Source organism: Sphaeramia orbicularis, chromosome 11 (assembly GCF_902148855.1).
Source record: "Sphaeramia orbicularis chromosome 11, fSphaOr1.1, whole genome shotgun sequence".
NCBI lineage: Eukaryota > Metazoa > Chordata > Actinopteri > Kurtiformes > Apogonidae > Sphaeramia > Sphaeramia orbicularis.
This window is the reverse complement of record NC_043967.1, coordinates 10,745,211-10,759,930: the sequence shown is the minus strand read 5'-3', so window position 1 is coordinate 10,759,930 and position 14,720 is coordinate 10,745,211. Positions and strand designations below refer to the sequence as shown.

The window sequence follows — 14,720 nt, the reverse complement described above, 5'->3', positions numbered from 1 at the left end:
GCTGCCAATACAAACAACTGAGGCTGAATAGCAGACTTCAACTAGAAGAGCACTCAGAGAGCACAGAAGACCTCCGCCAAGGCAGATCAGTGCCGCCACCACCCCCACCCCACCCCACCCATCACCACCAAAATTTAATCATTTGTTCCTTGTGCCAGTATCAACATTTCCTGAATTTTTCATCCAAATCCATCCATAACTTTTTGAATTATCTTGCACACAGCAGACAGACAGACAAACAAACCAACGCCGGCAAAAACATAACCTCCTTGGCGGAGGTAATAATAATGATAGTTTGAAACAGGGAAAAGCAGACTAACTGGTTGACACCACAGCCATTGTTTGTAAATTAACCATATTGAGCACTAGTTATTAGATAATGTTTTTCTTTTATGTACAAGATAAAGACAGTCACGTTTCAAAACTCAAGGGGCTCATGAAGTAAAAATAATATTTCCCCTACCAGTTGTGCCAGAAAGAGCTTATTACAGAACAAATACATTCAGCAGTCAAGGACAGGAGACAAATATTTTTCAAAATGCCATCAATTACACATCTGACATCAATGAAACGATATTTGACAAGAAAGCCATAGTTTGTCAAATAGTAGTAAAGTAGAATTTCATTCAGTGTGAGACAGCTGAGTAAACCAGATCTGTTGGTTCACGTCATACATGTCACCATCGCCTAACATGTCACCTGGATAAATGTCACCTTGTTCCTAAGAACAGTTGAAAAAGTATTAAAACGAAATGACAAACACCACAAGTCTGGTCATGTTGAAGCAGCAGACACTTCCAGCACCTCTGAGAAGGCTGTGGAGAGACAAAGTTAGACTGACATCACTTGTGTGTCTTTTAATTATATATTTTCACAGACCAATACTATGACAAAATGTGATTTTCTTGACTTGCAAAATTTTCTTTTAAATTGACAAACATCATACATGTAAGTGATTGCATTCAAACATGGTTTAAAAAGACATCTGTGCCTTTCCATAGACTACTGCATATAGTTTTCTGAAATAGAGTCCCCTGGGCCACACCTCGACGGGACCATGTCTGTGACTGTGGGATATGCAGAATATGTGAAAAAGAAAAACAGCATCATAGGCTTTACATTTGTTTTTACTGTTCATATTTTCTAAATACGCACAACAAAGGCGGTTAAAAGCCGGTTTACCAGTCTGTGCTGCCACAGTTATGAGAAGAATTATGGTAGCTTGAAAGACACTACAATGATTTCCAAGTTTAAGGGCACGGAAATTAAGGCTTTGCTTAATTTTGCCTCAATTTCCTGAGGTCTGGGAATGTTTGGCTGACAACCATTAGCTAGACTTTAAATGACAATATGGGCACAAGAAATCTGCAAAATAATAAGGGTGTCACCATGTAGTGTCTGACTGAACATAACTAAACTTTAATATGGAGTTCTAAAGTCTAAACTGGGTATTTCCATTGTTGGAAGGATGAAGCACCATCTGCACTCAAATTTCAGCTCCGTTACTGAGGCTGGGAATAATAATGACTCACAAAGAACGTCCTAAAAGACCACAACATGGACTGACTTATTAAAACTGAAAACAGACAAAAAAATCATCTGACCCTTGAAATAGGCTACTTCTTAACTGGAAAAAGTGCATTTCTGCCAGTTCTTTAAAAGCCCTCATGGTGGTTGTCTCATTAGGCCTGAAAAATCAATTTCGAACAAAAAGCTTGTGTTAGACTGTGGGATTTGGAAACCGTAGTAAACATGGCTGTTTACCCGGCAGGGAAGGTTTCATAAAAGATGCCACTGAATTGCATTAAGAACTGTGCTATCCAATATTTTTGGTTTTTGTTTTTTTTTACAGGATAAATTGTGCTTATACTACTTTGATCAAAACCATTATTTTTAAATGTTTTGTAGGTTTCAAAAAAAGGCTATCTTTTTATATATCTGCTGACAGATGCACAAGAATTTGCGTTAAGCCGCTAAAATAATAATAATTAGCATTATTATGTGTCCAGTCTTATTCTCTTATTCGGGGTTAATTTTGTTATGCCAGTTAAAACACAAAATGTTTCAAAGTTTTGGAGTTTTACTTAATTTTACTCAGGAATATTTTGATATTGAGCATTTGATAATAACAGTTTTAACATAAGCATGTTATGTGTACTTCTAGATTTGTGAAATGAAATGTTTGGATGTGCTTTTAGTGTTGGTCACATTCTGACCATGAAGGTGAGTCTAAACCACTGTTTGGTTTCTTCAACTTCAGTCAGGACCAAAACTCTGCTGTAAAAACGGAAATGAATGATTTAACATTTCTCAGAATGGTTATCAATCAGCTTGGTACAATCGGGTTTCTTAACTGTTGCGACTGAAAACAGCTCAAAAAATAAAAACTGTTCCAGATATCTTCATAAATTACTGGTTAGATGTACAGTGAGTCAGATTTATTCTTTTTTTTAGGTATTCATTACTTCACCTCAACATCCATCAAGTACTTTTTTGCCACTTTTCCACAGATGGTATTACTTGCTTGGTTTTGGAACCGGCTTACTGCATCCCCACTGCAGGCACATTCGTCCCTATAGCGTGGCTGGTCGTCATAGCAACACAATGTAGGCATGCTGTTACGTAACTACAGCTACAACCAACTCATCAATGGTGGAAGAGAAAACTTAAGACTTAAAGGTATAATTTCTGACAAAGATTTTTTTAGAGGATAATGCACGTGTCTAAACTCAAATCTGTAGTTGCTTTATCAAGATGGAGCTCATTTTAAAATTTGTGCTGATGTTTTCTGAGATATCCTACGAACATGGTGTCCAGTATGATGGCACATATTCATAAAGTGATAATTTGGGATCATCAATCTGCAATCTGCATGATTTTATGTCACATTAACTATCACTTTAGCTCACTTGGAACCTCACTGAGGACGGTAATATCTGGTGATCCAAAAAAACAAAAAACCTGGACTGAGTTGAGGTGAACTGAGCAGATACCATCAATGGGAGAGCAGCATTAATTCTGTCAAACATTTCTTCATGGTTTGATATAATCAAATAATCAGTGTTTTAGCTCCTTCTCTCTGTAAAAAAAAAAAAAAAAAAAATCAACATTTTCTGCAACCTCTGATTATCATGTGGCCAGTCACACGAAGCCCCCACTAATCATTAGCAACCTTCAGATGAATTGTTGTCAATTTGGTGGCGACTGCAAGTCTGTACTGAAAAATGTTACTGCACATCACCGATTTTCCTTAGGCCCATTTAGAGAGAAACAGAGAAAAGAGTCAAAAGAGACACCTCAGTTCTTTGTGTACAGCTTGACAGTAATTACTGTGGCTCTTTGAGCTATCTTGGTAATAAAGTTTTATAGTGACATGGTGTGTGAACATTGGGTGAACTGCACGCTTTAAGCTCCAATTATTGGTTCAACTCCGAGGGTGGACATATCAAAATAGCAGGTATTGTGACAGCCAGCTTCTCTGTCTCCACGTGTTATCAGCTTACCACTAAATGGGAATTTCAATTCAGAGTTGAATTGAATGCTAAAAGTTTTTCTCCACTAGATAAAAAAACTAATTTCACTCCAATGCGCCACATCTGCCAAGTCTGTCCTTCCCATGTGATAAGAAATTGGTTTCAGATATGAGGGAGCATGTGTACACATCTGACACACACACACATAAATAGCCAAAGGGTGGAGACAAAGGGGGAAGAGGAAAGGGGTGGAGGGGGTTCTAACACAAGTCTGTCATTATTTCTTTCTCTCATTGCTCACCCCGAGACGTCTGCCTTCTGAATGCAGCCCCGGATATGAACCGTGATCCTTTTCATTTCCTCTGTCCACTAGAAGGTGACCCCCACACATCCTCCACCTCCCACCCATCATTTCACACACACACCTGAAATACCTCCTCCTCCTTCACCCCTACTGAGTGTTTCCTACCTGTGTGTGTTTGTGTAAGGGGACTTTGTCCTCCATGAGGGTGAGAAGGACCCACTTCCTGTGTCAAATTGCCTCTCACATTCCACACTCTCCCTCGCTCCGTCTATTTTTTCCCCTTTGCCGGTTCCTACTCTCTTTCTCCGGCTCTCTCTTTCTCTATGGGGGGCTTTGTCTGCTATCGGAAGCACAAAACACTGATTCATTCCATGAGTTAAACATGATCCTCAAGAACACAACGCTTTTTTCCTCCACACACACATACATATAGTCTTCAAGAAGTGAGGGCTGGCGAGAACAAGTTTTTGGCAGTGGAGATTCACTATTTTTGAGCCCACACACAGACAGATGGAGAGTCAGTGCTCTCATGACGGCAGACGGATGCACACATACACACACATTCACACCGCTGATCCATGGGACACAACAGATGTCTGTGGGAAAATCAGTCTCCCATGTAAAATATAGTCACCCGGATATGATGTCAGAACTCCGATAACAGGAAATACCCACAGAGACACAACACTGGGAATCTCACACACAGAGAAACACACACATGAACGTACAAGTCTGTTGGTCAAAAGCCAAGAGGCATCGGTGGAAAGATCTTGTCAGCGATAGCATGTGACTCTGGGTCAAGTGTGTGTGTCTCCAAGGCCTGGGTTGTTTGAGGTGAACCCAGCAATTATGAATCTGTTGACACATATATGTGTGTGTGGTACCTCCTCTACTGACACCTGCATCCATCTGGGTGCTTAGTGAAGTAACGATGTGTGTGTGTGTGTGTGTGTGGGGGGGGGGGGGGGGGGGGGGGTGTCACACCTGTCTCCATCTGTGGACTTAAAGACAGATTAGGTCAGTACGGGGCCAAGGATCTTTGGCAAAGATTGACTGTCACAGTTATAATCTGGTTCTGTGTGTGTGTGTGTGTGTGTGTGTGTGTGTGTGTGTGTGTGTGTGTGTGTGTGTGTGTGTGTGTGTGTGTGTGTGTGTGTAAAGTTGAGTGTAATGTCGATTATTTCTGCCAAAACCAGTGTGGGGTCACCGCAGAAGCAGCCAGATGCAACAAATATCTAAGAAATTGACACAAATCCACAAATACTGCATCCCTTTCAAGAGATAAAGACCAGGATGGATTAGCAACCATTCATCCAAGTTCAACAACTGCCCCAGACATGGAGGGGCCCCACAGACGCAAAGTTTAAGGAATATCAGTGGTCTGTGTCACGTCTAATGTTAACATGGTGATTTACTATTTTAGCAGGATGAAATATTTTTGTATCATCTAAGTTCCCAGAACGTCTTGAGTTTCCAGGGTTAACTGTGTTTAAACTGATGTGGTTTGAGATTTGTTTTGGCCACATATTAAACATAGAAACTACAAGAAGTTCCTTTTCAAATGAAGACTAATGCATGCATTTGGATGTTACACTTCATGAAAAGTTCCATGAAAAGAGTGAACATTAAAAGGTCATTAAAAAGATGGTTCATTTATAGCTCAGTGTCTAACAAAACATTCTACTGTTTCTCCAGTACTCCTTAAACAAAATCTGCCATGTCTTTCAGAAATACAACAGGAGGATGTGTTTTTTGTTTTGTTTTGTGTTTGTTTTTTACCAAAAAGTACATCCCATATGTGCTCATAAACATGACAATAAAGCAAAAAAGGGCCTCATTTTCAGTTTCACCAAGCTCAGATGGCAAACAGAGTCTGTCCCCCTCTGGAGTGGTATCAATCCTGCTGCTCTCTACATCTAACGGTAATGTTCCTGAACATAACTGTGCACATAAGCGACCTGTGTATTTTTATTGGAATTATACTTCACATTGGGTGCTACATTCTTTATGAGGCAGTAAGGTGTTTATACCATCACAGTGTTTTTTCTCTAAACATATGGACATTTTGCTCTTAATCACCAAGTAACCTGTTCTGGAGAATGAATGACAAGTCTTTCAGCTCCTTAACTGCAGGATGGACATGCCAAATGCCCCAATTAGATATGCATTTGGTGAGTGTCAGATCAAGCATCTGTGGGAGTGTTGGGACTACCACAGGAGTCGTGGTTTAACATTCTAAAGATGATGTGTGTTTTTGGAAGACAACTTGCTCCCGTTTCTCTCAATGATTCAGTCAGTTTCTACCCATCACTTCGTCCACCTCCTCCTCATAGGATAAATCTGGATTAATCGGTAACGGAAGGTGTGGGCGTGTTATGTGAGGAGGGGGGTGCGTGAATATCGGCGTGGATGGTTCCGGAGAGAAGGTGTGTGGAGCGAGAAGCCCGGTGGGGGCTCGCGCATTCCTAATCAGCTTCCCTCTCCTCGCGATTCCCGATGACATCATTCCGAGCAGGCTTTCGTTCGCGCACCGCATCGCCGTTAACTTCCCTCCGTCTTTACCCCACCCACTTTTTGCCACAAACACAGTCTCTCTCTCGCGCACGCACGCACGCACGCACGCACACACACACACACACACACACACACACACACATCCGGTTATAACGGGGAAGGAGGATGCCCCCGGTAGGAAGGAGAATAAAGCTGATCTAAGCCCTCACCTCACAGGGTAGAGATCGGACATCTAATATCCCACCAGCCGGTCTCCTCATATGCACGCACACACACATGCACGCACACGCATCCCATAGTGCGACTAACCCGGTAATAAAGTCGTTAAAGCCGCAGTATGAGTGGAGCCCACAAATTAACGGCAGGATGTGAGCTGGTGACACAGACACCACATACCGAGGCACTGCGTAAAAGACCCGTAATCAAGCTCAATTAGAGATTACCCGCTAATTACCGACACACACACACACACACACACACACACACACACATGCGCGCACACACACCTCCTGACTCTGGAGCACACAGGCCACAATAAACCCCGTCTGAGAGACACAAAGGCTAGTGTGTGTATGTGTGTGTGCATGTGTGTGTGTGTATGTGTGTGCGTAAAAGCGGGGGGTGGGGGTGCATGGGAGCCGCCAGCCCCCCTAACGGGAGTCAGGGACGGCCACTAAGGCTATGTAGGTCGAGTGCAGGATTTCCTACCGATCACCGACCGTATCTGTCTCATTAATGATAGAGCGCCCCTCTCTCCAATACACACACACACACACATTTCCACACATGCAGTCAAATGCCTGGGCTCCTGGGCTCACCACAGCTCCCTGGTTAACAAAGGATGTGTGAGAGGCTCGTGCTTACCGTGGCGGCGTGAACCACCAGCGCCGTCAGCGCCAGTACTACCCAAGGCAGCTTCATGGTCGGGGTGCGCGGGCACAGCAGCCTCCCGGACGGTGCCGCCGCCGCTGCTGCTGCTGCTGGTGCTGCTGCTTCCGCCGCCTTTCACGGGGGGTTCGGGGAGGTTTGGGTGAAGGGGGACAAAAGCTGCTGCTCCTGCTGTTGCGGTTGGTTAGTCTGGCCAACTTCAGAGCGCGCCGCTGCTGCTGCTGCTTCCCGTCCGCACGACCATCCGTCCTTCCTCTAGTCGGGCTTTTAATCCAAGGATTCACGCGTTGCTGCTACTACTAGTCCGGCTCACCGGGGTCTGTACCCAGGCCTCCTCTGCACACTGTCTGCTCCTCCGAGTTTTTGTGCTCGAGACCTGATAGATTTACTACCGGGAGACACCAGACCTCGTCTCTCCCTCTCTCCTTCTCTCTCTCTTTCTCTTTCCCAATACACACCGTGCCTCTCTCTGCCCCCTCTCCGTATACTCACACTCGGGCTGTCTCTCTCTCTCTCCTCCCCCTCTCCGCTGAGGGCAGGATGTTCCGTATGGCGACGCTGCTTGGCCTGGGAGTCTGGCAGGAGGAGGGTATTGGTGCGCGCGCGTGTGTGTGTGTGCGTGAGAGAGAATAAGCTAGGCTATATGTGTGTTCAAAGAGGTGGTGGGGATGGGGGAGAGGGAGGGGGAGTCTGCACGAGCAAGGCCGAGGATGCCCCCTGCAGCTCGTTCAGACACCCGCAGCATCAACACGATCCCTTCTACGTAAACATTCTACAGCTACACGTACATTTTCTCACCGTGGGTCGTTTATTTATGGCCGCTTCTGGTTCGTTACTTCTATTCATGTAGCTCCAGCTGGTCGCGCGACATTGTTAGACTGCTTTTAGCGCGCGACCCTCGGTGCTGAACGGTGATTGGCTGAGTCACGGACAGACGTTTTTTTTTAGCCCACACCTGTACGCACGTAATAGGACATTAATATTAATGCGCGACTTCAACTGTTAGCCTAGTTGTGTCGCCTCATAACTAAGCGGTTAAGCTAGCAGCTAGGCAACTGCCAAAATATCAGTGGACGGTTAATTGATAGTAATAATAATAATAATAATGATCCATTTTATTTATATAGCAGTTCTTGCAGAAAGATTTCATAAAGTGCTTTACAATAAAATCAGGAGTAAAATACATAGGCAATAAAAACAAAGATACATACACAGATACAGGCATAAAAACACACAGCTACACAAATAATAATTTAAAAAAAACCACACACACACACGGTTGTATACAGACACAGGCATAAAAATATAAAACCAAATGGTCATACTAGGGTTATATAGTGGCACAATTCTTTAATAAAAACGGGTAATATAATGTCTAAATCGACCTGTTATATACTTGCTTTATTATAATAATAAAAAACAGCCAAGGTTGTTGAAATTAACATAAAAGTTAAGTTTTTCTTGAAAGCTTTCATGACTTAGCTAAATAACATGAGCAATGCCACCAAGGATTCATCCCTATTCTCAACAAACTGCAAATTTACTGATATCTGAAGTGTGAGCCTTCAGTCAAGGTTATTCAGTTGAGTGACATTTTAAACGCTTTGTGATGATGTTATAGTAGCTTCAGTATTAAGTGAAACAGGACTTTAATATCTGGATATCTGAGGCTTTTCTCCCATGATTTTATTTTTTATTTTCTCTATATTTAACCTTTCCTATGTGATTTATGGACATTTAGTAGAATATTAATCTCTATATTTTACATCTTTCAGCAAAAACTCAATATTTTCCTAAATATCATCCACTGATCATGTAGATGTTCATAAAAGCTCAAAGTAAATTCAAATCATGTGTCAAAACTGAGAAAATCAGAGAAAATGTTTAAGAAAATGTCTTTTTAAGCCAAAATACTGTCATTTGTCATACCACACGCGTTTTATTGGTCGATCAACAATGCAGAACATGACAGTTTCATTGTTCACTACAGAGCCTCTAAACATCCAAATGAATCATATCTGATGAAGACAAAAAGCTGAGAAACTGCATTTTACATCCATTATTTACATATAGCAATAGGATGAGTGGTTCTGTAGATGCTTTTGTTCAATGGTGGCTGTTAAGGTCTTTGAGGGTTAAGTGTGCTTTATATCATGACCTTATTTAGCTTGACTGTTGTGATAGACAGGTTATTGAACTGTTTCTGGAACCACAGATTTAATCTAATAAAAGTGCATCATGCAGCTCTCAACATAGGTCCATTACATGGCAGATAAATTAGACATGATGCAGGACCCACAAGGCCCTTTGTTATCTGTATGCACATTAGAAACCAATCCCATTGACACACGGTAGATGTAGATCCTTGGGGGCAGTTGTCATTTGCTACTGTTGGTAATCCAGCCCTATGGGTTCAAGTATCCCACACTGCAGTATCGCTTACTTTACAGGTGGCTTTAAAGAAAAAAAAAAAAAAAAAAAAATCAATGCCACATCTTCACCTTCCTGTTTATACCATTGTCTATCTTTGGACAATAAAGCCATGGGATTACTGCCACCAGCATCACGCCCAAAATGATGTTGTTCTTTAAAGTAACATCCTGTTTCCTTTCCAGATCAGTATACTCCAAACAGGACAGACAGGTAAGAGCAAATGCCTTTAGTTCTTTTCACCTTAAAAGCTACAAATGGATAACATAAAACTTAAGCTTTGATTGGACACTTGCTTAGAAATACTGTGTAGTCTGTTAAAATCTAATGTCAGAACTGTTATCACTATTACTTTTATATATGTATAAAAGGAGCAATCACATTCTTTCAGCCTTTTCCTCAAACCTCATCTCACCCTGTTTAATACTGCTCATCCAAGCTCGTTCACATAAGCAATTACCTGTATCCTGGGAGAGCTGGTAAAAGTTGTAGCTTCCGTCATTAGTTCTCACAACTCAAACTTAACTGTTTACTGGCAGCAGTCAGTACTGTAACATGGCACTGATCAAGAGAGTTACCATTAGGGTCATGCCATCCAAAGATTCCAGCCTCATTAGTCACATTTATGGAGCAAAATGAGCATCAGGACCAAACTCCTCTCCCCTTATTGACCCACACTATTCAGCTGCAGCCGTGTCACAGCATAAATCTATTTATATGGCTGAAAGAAACCATTTTTTAACAAGGTATTAAAAAAAAAAGTATTAGCAGCTCACCCCCCCCCCCCCCCCCCCCCACACACACACACACACGTGCAAGAGAACCCAGCATGTAATAAAACACACCTGAGACAGTTAAATTTTCAAAGTTTTTTTGTTCAGTTTGGTTTCAAAATAAAGATCACACAATTGTTTAGAGACAATCTACAACAGGAGTTACAAAAAATAGTTGCCCAGGCAATAAGCATACACAGGTTCTGTTAACTATACACATATGGTTACAGGTGTGCTCGTAGTAAATATACACAAGGCTGCTCCAAATGTACACCGCGTTGTGGCGGGTTGCCTCTCTCACCCAAAAGGACATGGACAGTATGATACAGCACTTACAGCACTAGAGAAATGCCAGAAAACACAAGAAATCTCCTCTGTACAATCCAGGATTTACCCCTTAAACACTCATGGGTAATCTGGGGTGTGGAGGGGCGGGTTAAATGAGTAAAAGTTATTTAGCCCACCCAGCCAGCAAACCCATACACATGAGACATTTCAAGGGGTAAAGCATTCCTATAAAAAGATCTTAAAAAAAAGGTCAAAAAAAAAGAAAATCTTCAACATAAATGAGAAGACACCACTAAGTCTAACAGAACGTGTCCAATTGGGGGTCAGTGGGAGATTTGACGTCTTAAGTTAAGCAGTGACAAGATAAAGATAAAACCAAGCGTGGCGAATCTTTGTACAAGTACTACGCTGTATAGAAAGGGCTTTTCAAAACAAAAATTTGATATTACAATTTACAATATACAACAACTCATATGTCACAACCAAGGAGGTGAGAATATACACTGAAATGCACAGGTTTTTTTTTTTTTTTTTTCTAAGATTTTTTTTTAGAGTGAGCTTTTTCTTTTTCTTTCTCATACCAAAAAGGGTGGTAAAGCACTTTTACATTACAAGGGTTTACAAATGTACAATTATACAGTCAGAAGTATGTGGTCACTACTAGGATACATTATAGATACAGATTCAACATCAAAAACCAGAAAAACTACAAAGTTTTATATATATATTTATATATATATGCAAAGGTCTACACCAAGTATACACGTTATATTTATAGAAGCAAGACCAGAAAACGAATCTCCCATGCTAAATGATCTGTCTGCTGGTTAGCTGATGGCGTGTGTGTATTTGCCTATGATTCTGTGACGTCAGACAAATTAAATACTCGATCCATCTCATAGTGGTAAATAGCTAGGATGGGAGCAGGGGACAGTAGGATTGTGTGTGCAGCAGTAGCAAAAAGTGAAATGATTTTCGAGTTTAAAGAGGAAATGCAAAGAAAAAAAACAAACAAAAGGTGGGAGTGGAGGGATGAGCAGACCGGGTCTCACCTCTCTCCACTCCCTGCTCTCCTTCCCTACCTCTCCCAGTTCAGCAGGTCTGGGCTCGGATGGGGGAGGGGCGGACAAATTCTGAACTAAGGCTGCCTGTAGCAACAGGCTCCTCCTGACAGGTTGTCATGGAAACAGGGGATTGAGGGGTACTCAGCGTCCTCGGTGAGTAAGATTCAAGGGGCAAATTGGGAATGATGCCTTCTGAAGGGTCAGTTAGGGCGGGGCTGAGACACATGACGGCGAGAGGAGGGGACAGTAAATAAAAAGGCAGGGGGAGGGGGAGGGGGGGTTATCAGGTGCCAGATGTGATTTCAGACTGGAGGGGCGGGGCACGGTGAGGGTTTACATGATGCCATTAGGAGGACCACAGAGAGGACCCAGGTCAACGCCATTCTTCATGTAGTACTTCTCTAGCTTGGCCAGGATGTGTTTTCCATACGTATACTTTCTCAGAGTGGAGATGTGAGGCCGGATCTGTAGGGACAAACAAAACAGGTTTTTCAAATGGGATATTAGGTGTAATATTTAGGAATCTAGTGATAAATGTGTACAGAGGTCATGATTTAATACACTGTGTTATATTCTGATAATGTAACCAAGGCAATATATCTTTTAAATCAAATTTTAGGTCATTGTATAAACATGTAACAATTTGCATAACACAGTTGCAGCATTAGTGACAACTGGTGTAAGGATGTGCTGATCTGGCTTTTCCAATCCTGATACCAGTTTCCAGGCTTTGGTATTGGAGCGGTACTCAATATCGGCCAATGTCCACCTAGTGTATTGTCCCACTGTATGGAAAAGACAGATCCTGCTACTGTGTGGTAAATAAACATCAGGTTTGGCTTTAAACACTCATTTCTCTTTTGTAAAATAAAAAAAATACATATCGTTGGCCTCACAGCATAATTGCCCAAGTTTTTGGTGAAACTGTGATGTCTGTGCAACTTTACTCTCCTAACACTGCTCCTTCATTTTGCATAGTGGCTATGATCTGAAAAAATATGACTTGGGCTATTATACTATGAGGCTAACAATACGTAAGAATTTAATCAATTATTTTGAAAATACTATGTATCATCTCATATGTCTACCATGGAGCTAATAATATACACTGAAATGCACAGGGTTTTTTTTTCTTTCATACAAAAAGAGTGGTAAAGCACATTTACATTACAGTGGTTTACAAATGTACTATTATACACCACTAGGTAGGTAAAAACTATAGCTTATGTAGCAGAAATAACTCCCAAGTGCAGACCCTTTTGTGGGTAGTATAAGAGATCTGTTTTGTACGAGTAAGCAATTAACTGAGTTGAATATTTGAATTACTGGACATTATTAGACTGTGTAAGTGGGAACATCTTCATTTCTGGTGGTGTAGTTATTGGTCACTGTATTGGCAGAAAAGAGTGTAGGCCTTTATGACACGACAGGTGCAATATTCCTACTTTTTCAGTCATTCAAGTGTTCACATGGAGCTTAGGAGGTCCAAACATAAACCCGTATTACACTTATGACAGAGGGTTGGAGGGCTGAGTTTCCTAGTGGAATTAACAACCTTCTTTGGACTCTCTCCATACTGTGATGCCTCTTAAATCCTCCTAAATTTTCCATACAGGATGTTTAACTGGTCTTCCACTTATGTAGCGGTCAGTTTAAAAATAGCACAGAACCAACAATTCACTGCCATGAATCTTTGCATGCAAGTTATTTCTTAAAGGAGAATCAATACAGTATAACAAAACACAATATACAGTAGACTCAAATGATTGTGTTTTTTCCCTTCCACCTGTACCTATACCAACTATGGCTAAAGTTCTTTTTTGTCTGCATCAAAGCTGCAGTGACCGTTTATGATCAGTGGCATCTCAATCACCCTCTATGTCGTTGCTGGGGAAACCAGTGACATGAGCAAGAATGAGCCTTTTGATGTGACAGCACGTAACTGATGGGTTTTGGTCGATGGCTCAAGGACGTGTAAAGCTGCGTTTTCTTCCCTTTAGTGACTTCTATAGCTGAACAAGTAGTTACCGACTGAAACAAATTCAGCCGCTCATCTTTAATGACCATGGTGTTGCAAGACGAGCCCTAGGTTTTCAAATGTGAAGGGTTTCTTAAGCCCTATTATACGATAAATTCAGTTTTTCAGGCATTGTGTTTTGAAGGTAGACACAGAGATATAATTAAGTAGCCGTTTTTCACCCAGACAAAAGCAATAGCGTTTATTTGCACTACTATGAAAGGATGATGTGATACACTTAATGAATCAGTCTGCATTCCTGAACTCTCCCATCCCCTCAGATACGTTATTTTCACACATTGTATCCAACCACTGATTTTCATATACAATTTTTGCTCACTACAGGACCTGTCTTTTTATTACCCCAATATTGATGACATCTGAGTCCACTGCTTGGTCAGTCAACTTTAACCTACATGAGCTTTTGTGATACATTTTATTGCCAAAGTGAAGAATTACAGCACTCACTGAGGTACTGGAAGCTGCAGATATCTGACCAAGCAGTAGTCCTGGTTGTACACAGATGCTCTGCCATTAGTGTAAAAGACCTGTTAGAGATCTTTTAATGATATGATCAGAAGTTAAAAGGTATTCCATGTTCATAATGAAACGGCGGGGGAAGAAATCAGACTACAACGGGCCACCCCAGCCCAAGTAATTAATGGGAAACACTGTAACACACGTCTCTTTCCTCCACCTACCTTGTGCATTACGATCTTGCGCTGGGTGGGCTCGGCCACATCAATCATCTTCTGCACTACATAGTTGGCGTACTGGTCCTTCATCATTGTGTATAAGGCACTGTGGGGGCCCTCAGTCAGGCTGCACACCTCGTCGATCAGCACTGCCCGCTCTGCCCGAGACGCATGGGTCACACACTTCTCCACCACATTACTGGACAGAGAGGAAGTGGTGAACACAACAGTCAGTTTCAATAATGGGAAAAAAACCCTTCATATGTGGCTCACT

General features: G+C 41.8%; 2 protein-coding genes across 6 annotated transcripts in view; both read right to left on the bottom strand.

Moving 5' to 3' along the window:
• sdc3 (syndecan 3) overlaps nt 1-7,873 on the bottom strand; it is a 49,946-nt gene extending 42,073 nt beyond the window's left edge. Inside the window, exon 1 of one of the 2 annotated variants that reach the window (XM_030147304.1) lies at nt 7,156-7,873. In XM_030147304.1, the coding sequence (XP_030003164.1) occupies nt 7,156-7,212 (57 nt within the window). In that variant the 5' untranslated portion in view covers nt 7,213-7,873. The remainder of the gene's footprint in view (nt 1-7,155) is intronic. The other variant, XM_030147305.1, reaches the window with a different exon arrangement.
• A 2,590-nt stretch (nt 7,874-10,463) lies between these two features.
• The window catches only part of pum1 (pumilio RNA-binding family member 1), a 32,890-nt gene continuing 28,633 nt past the window's right edge, over nt 10,464-14,720 (bottom strand). For 2 of the 4 annotated variants that reach the window (XM_030147266.1, XM_030147267.1), the window contains exons 22-23: nt 14,432-14,645; nt 10,464-11,752 (exon numbers count right to left, since the gene is read on the bottom strand). In XM_030147266.1, the coding sequence (XP_030003126.1) occupies nt 11,567-11,752; nt 14,432-14,645 (400 nt within the window). In that variant the 3' untranslated portion in view covers nt 10,464-11,566. Of the gene's footprint in view, nt 11,753-11,929; nt 12,200-14,431; nt 14,646-14,720 lie in introns of those variants that run through there. The other 2 variants (XM_030147268.1, XM_030147270.1) reach the window with 1 other exon arrangement.